Source organism: Peromyscus eremicus, chromosome 4 (assembly GCF_949786415.1).
Source record: "Peromyscus eremicus chromosome 4, PerEre_H2_v1, whole genome shotgun sequence".
Classification (NCBI taxonomy): Eukaryota; Metazoa; Chordata; class Mammalia; order Rodentia; family Cricetidae; genus Peromyscus; species Peromyscus eremicus.
In genome coordinates this window covers 3,455,669-3,461,668 of record NC_081419.1, presented here as the reverse complement: position 1 = coordinate 3,461,668, position 6,000 = coordinate 3,455,669, and the positions used below count along the sequence as shown (strand labels likewise).

The following is a 6,000-nucleotide window of genomic DNA, read 5'->3' as shown; positions in this document are numbered from 1 at the left end:
ATTACGGGTGTGAGCCAGCATGCCTGGCTGCAATTTAAGATTCGGTTGACGTTCTCTTACCTTTAGTTTAGGGGCTGGGGAGGTCGGATGGTAGACCCTGGGACAGCCCACTGTGCTTGGTACTGAGCCTAGTCAGCCACAAGTGGAGGGCAGCTGGGGTCTGGTCGGGGACTTGGCTGCGGTAGCAGTGGGTCAGGACTGGGTCAGTTTCCTGGCGGCACAGGTGAGGTGTGTCAGCCAGGGCAGTGAGGTGTGATGTGAGGCCAGGGCAGTGTAGAAAGGCCAGTTTTCCTTTCCTGCCGGTTTGCATGGGGTCCAGATCTTGTGAGGATTCTTCTGGCTGAAGATGTCCCTCCTCCACCCAACGGGGGTGACCTTAAAAGGCTCTCAATTTAGCATCCGGCCCACTCTCTGACACTCCAAATGTAACGTTGACTTCACGCATTAACACTGAAAGATCACCGTTTTGTGGTGTCCATGGTGTTAAGTGTGAAAACATCACTCGATACCAAAAGGCCAAATCCTGATTTAGTTCAGGGGAAAAAAAAATCTGGACAACCTTCACAGGCCTGCAGCTCCATTCTGTCAGTTGCTAATGGGTGCCAGAGCAACTGGCCAGCCGAAGGCTTGGGACAAAGGCCTGGCTACCCGGAGGAAGGAAATTCCAGCAGGTGGGCTGGACCCAGTGGGGAGGGAGCTCAGACATCATCCAGTCTCTCATGTCCTTCATGTGTCAGTGTGGGAGATCCTCCACCAGGTTCCTCATCTGTAAAGTGAGAACTCCACACACCTGCCTGGGATGGAGCCTGACAACTTCTATGAAACACTTGGTAGAGAAGAGATGTGGAACTAGAGCATCGCAATACAGTCCCGTAAGATACATGCCTTGCAGGTCTGGTCAGAGGTCACCCTCAGAGTCTAAATCATGTGAAGGGTCTCAGGTTGCCCAGGCTGACCTTGAATTTGCTATGTAGCTGAGGATGATCTTGAACTTCTGATCCTCCTGCCTTTACCTCCTGAGTGCTGGGATTACAGGAGTGAATCAGCACACCCAGGTTTCCGAGGTGCTGGGACTTGTATGCTGGATAGGCATTCCACCAACTGAGCCACACACAGGCCCAAATCACGTGACACTCAGCATAGCAGTCATCCACCACCTTTTAGCTCTAGGACCTGGGGACTGCCCACTATCCAACTTGAGGTTTTACATCAACGTCAGGTCAATGTCTCCTTCCTATTTCAACAGTTGACACCCAAGCCAGATGATTTCACACTGATTTCCAAGCACCAAGCGCTCGGGATTTCCTCCATTCTGGACTTTATCAAAGGCATTACCGCTCAAACTTGCCTTCTCAGGACCGAAGGGAGAGACTACTGGAGATGGGAGCAGCTTACAGGTCCAACTCTGTAGTCTCCTCTCCTTCTTCCTTAATTAGGGAATGTCAAAAGGTAGAAAATCAGATGTGAGATGCTTCAGCAGGTAATGGCACCTGCCCCCCAAGCCAGACAATCAGAGTTCATTCCCAGAACTCACACACTAGGACAGAACGGACACCTACAAGTTGTCTTCTGACCTCATTTGTGTAGTAGCACATGTACACCCTACACACACATGTGCACCCTACACACACATGTGCACCCTACACACACATGTGCACCCTACACACATGCATACCTTACACACACGTGCACCCTACACACACATGCACACCCTACACACACGTGCACCCTACACAAATGCATGCCTTATACACACATGTGCACCCTACACACATGCACACCTTATACACACATGTGCACCCTACACACATGCACACCCTATACACACATGCGCACCCTACACACACATGTGCACCCTATACACACATGTGCACCCTACACAAATGCATGCCTTATACACACATGTGCACCCTACACACATGCACACCCTACACACACATGTGCACCCTACACACATGCACACCCTACATACATGTGCACCCTACACACATGCGCACCCTACACACACGTGCACCCTACACACATGCACACCCTATACACATATGTACACACACACACACTAAATGAACAAGTACAAAAAAAAAAGGAGAAAAAGAAAGAAAACCAGATAGCAGGCATGGCTGGGCCTCTGCTGTCTAGGCTCCATCATGGCTGCCTCACGGTGGACATCCTTTGTTGGCGAGGCTTCCTTCTTTCACACTGGATCACCAACCTTGCACTTCCAACTAGTAGGGTGCACTTATCTACTGACACACAACTAGCAGAAGGCTGGAGCACAGGTCCTGGCCCCCTGATCGTTATCTGTCGCCCGCTGACCCTGTTTCTTGGTCACCGCAGCCTGTGCTATTGTTTATGGAGTGCTTCTCTTCGATGGCCACGTTTCCTTCTAAGCAAACCTTAGATGGTCTCCTCTGATCCCCGGGAGCAGGAAACATTTGTCCTAGAGGTGTTCCTGAAGGTGACGGAGGTCATGCTTGCTCTGAGCGGGAACAACAGCCTGCCCAAGGCTGGATGTGGGGTCTGCGTGTGAAGTCACGGTTAGAAACAGGCAGAAGCAGGCTGGGGAGCTGGAGAATGATGGGGATGGGGACCAGAGAGGAAATGGTTCAACCCAGATGGCTTTCTCACAACATGCCTCGCCCTCACTGAAACCTCGGCAGTCCTCTGGGATGTTTCCACATTTGCACATCTCTGAAGGTGCTGTCTGCCAGCTGGCAGGCACGAGGCACTCATCACTCTGCACATGCCCCAACTTGGTAACAGCCAGTGTAGCCTGCCACCATATCACGTGAGCAGTGCACACCTCGGCGCAGCACCGGGTCCACGTGTCACTAAGTGTCTTTGGGAAGTTCTGCAGTCTTGAGGCAGGATCTCAGTGCTAAACCGGGGCTCTTTATTTCCTTTAAAGCAATAACAAGGGTCTTAGGAGACCAAGGAGATGAGGGCAGGGTATGTCCATGAAGCTGGCATGGCCTGTGATGGGGGGTGGTCTTCAGAACATCTCCTACTGTAGGCTGAACAGTCAGAAGTAAAGGCAGAAGAAACGGCATCTTTGGTCTTGATGAACTATGGCATGGATCCCAATGGCTCCTCTGGCACACCCTGACTGACACGCACACCTCTCACACTCCCAAATGGGCAATAAAGGAAGCAGTGTTCCCAGAGTACAGGTCCTCTGAGGCCACATCACTGTCACTGGGGTGGCCGGAGAGCGGAGCACTGCTCATCCTGGGAGCATGGGGGGCAGCAGGGTGGCCTGAAGTGCCAGCTTCCACCTGGCACTGCCACTGGGTGAGGGGCCCCACGCTGAGTGGCACTGTGGAATGCACCCCTCACTCCATGATGGCTCAGAGGTAAGAGTACTGGAATGCTTGTTCTGAGGAGCCAGTTCAGTTCCCAGTAGCCACATGAAGTTCACAACTCAGCAATTCCAGTCTGAAGATGCATGTGGTACACAGGCATACATCCAGGCAAATCACTCATATATATAAAACAAAAACATTAAAAAAATCCTCCTGTTTTGGTTCCTCCCAATCCGATGGACAGGTGGGAAAGAAGGGCCGGGTGGTCCTGGATCAGTCAGGGACTGCACCAATCTACTGCAATCCAAGTCCTAGTTTTCTGTTTGGTGTGGTGGTGCATGCCTGTGAACCTAGCACCTGGGCCAAACTGCTTAAGTTTAAAGCCAGCCTGGGCTACCTAGCAAGACAGCTCTGCCTCAAAACAAAGACAACAGGGAAGGAAGGAAGGAGGGAAGGGAGGGACAAGGCGGGGAGGGAGGGGGAGGGAGGGGGAAAGGAGGGAGGAAGTGGGTTCCTGTAGGCTGGGCAGGGCAAGCCCTTCACAGGGAGACCTATTAACTTTCACAACGTGGGGGGTGGTGGCTTTGTTAGAAATACAGGATGCAGAGGGTCCAGCAGCCTGATGACCATGGCTGCATGAGCAGGTGCTCTAGCTGCTACCTGGGAAGGCCCCCTCTCGAGGTACCTGTGGTGCTGACTCCACAGAACCATCTGCAACTCCTTCCACAGAAGGGGCTCTCCATTCGCCAGGATGTGACCAGGATGCAGCATGGCCGCCACCGCATCCCTGCCTGGAAGGGAGAAGCAATGAATGCAGCCTTACAAAGAACTCTGGTTTGTTTTTGTTTTTTCTCCCCTTTCTGAGACAGGCCCAGGCTGGCCTCTAACTCACTGTGTAGGGAAGATGACTGTCGACTCCTGATCTTCCTGTCTCCACCTCCTGTGGTGCTGGAACCTGAATGGAAGCTTGTGCTTGCTAGGGAAGCAACCAACAGAACAACATGCCCAGCCCAAGGACTCTGCCTCAAATACAAACTCCTCGGTTAAACAGAACGAAAGTCAGACATTGTATATGGAGCAGGAGACGGAGCTTCCACTAGGGTACAAAAGGTTTATTGTTTACAAAAATAAGTTACAAAAACCAACCACGCAAACCCCACCCCAAGAATAAAGGGCTCACTCCAGTAACAGCTCATGGAAACAACAGACCCAGGGGCCGACTCACAGGGATGCCAGCACACAGGGCTGGAACAGACCATCCTCCCTGATGGCTGACAGTTCTGCCAGCAGACTGGCCCATGATGGGCCCAGGGAGAACGGCCACAGACACCTGTATGGTTAACGGATCGGGCTGGTCTGGGAAGGTGCTGGTGCTGGTGCTGCAGGCTGGGTGGCTGGGCTGGGGTCACTGCCGGCAGGTGTCATGGAAGGCTTCCAGGGTTCGGAAGTCCCTCCATGTTGGGGGAAGGCCATCTTGCAGAAACTTCCCGCAGCGCTGGCATGGGGCCTGGAACAACTTTATGTAGCTTCTCAGCCAGGTCTGAAAGGAAGGCAGAAAGGAGAGAAAGGTCTGGGGAATCCTCAACTGCCCTTCCGTAGGCCGAGTGGTCCAAGGGCAGGACTTTGGTAGGTTCTGATGCTAGAAGACATCTGCGGTTCCATAGAAAAGCTGTCTAACCCACAAGCCTGTCCCCCTGAGACTCAGTTTTGATGTCTCCTGCCCCTCCTTCCAGAGCTGGAATGTTCCCCAAGGCTGTCTGGTGCCATTGCTGAGCTCCCTCTTTCCGCAGCTCTGAGCAGCAGACATGGGCACAGCTGAGGAAGTGCTGGGAGATTCTGTGTCAGGGCAAGGTGCTCTGGGTTAATCTCATTTCAGAGGTTGTCCCTCTCTGTCATGGTAGGGCCTAACACAGCTGGGGCAGCCCCAGTGTCACCAAGTAACACAATAAGTGACACTCACCCACCCCTGAGGTGGAGAGCTGACGGCTCCCAGGCGTCATGCATAAGGATGAGACTCAGGTAACTCAATTCTCCACCTCAAGGAGACTCACGGGCACAAAGGCCCAGCAAAGAGACCCACCACGCCACAGGCAAGCAGCCCCGAGAGCCGGGCAAGTCACATAACTCATTCCTGAAGGTGTCTACAGGAGGACACTGCTCTCTGAGGAGGCTGATACAGGGAGCTCCCGGGGGCAGCTTTGGCCCTTCCACAGGCTGGCTGTGGGGTTGGGAATAAAAACTGGAGGGTGATGGCTGATGGCCTGTTCATTTCTGAATTCCCCACTTCAGTCAAGAGCAAAGGGAAACCCAGTGTCATGACATGTCAGGTAAAAAGCCAGTCTGTAGTCCACTGAAGACTGTCCCTTGCTCCCTCCTCAGCATGGGGAAGGACTCTGGGCCTTTGCGGCTAAACAGCCAGCACTGTCCTTCCAACACCACGCAGTCAGTCCTCAAGCCAGGCTTACTTAGGTCCCGTGAGAAGTGAGCATCATTTCTAAGAAGCTGAGCTGCTGGGCTCATGCGACAGTGAGCTGCCAAGCACCACCCCTCATGTCACTCCTGCTCAGACCAGCAGGCAGGAAGCCCTGCAGTCGGGGCAGGGAAGGGTGACTCCCAGGGAAGCCATCCTCAGAGGTGAACTGGCTGCAGGGTCTGTGGAGGCTGTAGCTGGTTGTGAGCGGCCCTTCAGGAGATGGCC

At 53.3% G+C, this 6,000-nt stretch overlaps 1 protein-coding gene across 1 annotated transcript in view; it reads right to left on the bottom strand.

Moving 5' to 3' along the window:
• Nucleotides 1-4,400: 4,400 nt before the first annotated feature.
• Nucleotides 4,401-6,000, bottom strand: part of Med27 (mediator complex subunit 27) — a 186,486-nt gene continuing 184,886 nt past the window's right edge. Inside the window, exon 8 of the mRNA XM_059259930.1 lies at nt 4,401-4,842. Within this exon, the coding sequence (XP_059115913.1) occupies nt 4,708-4,842 (135 nt within the window). The 3' untranslated portion in view covers nt 4,401-4,707. The remainder of the gene's footprint in view (nt 4,843-6,000) is intronic.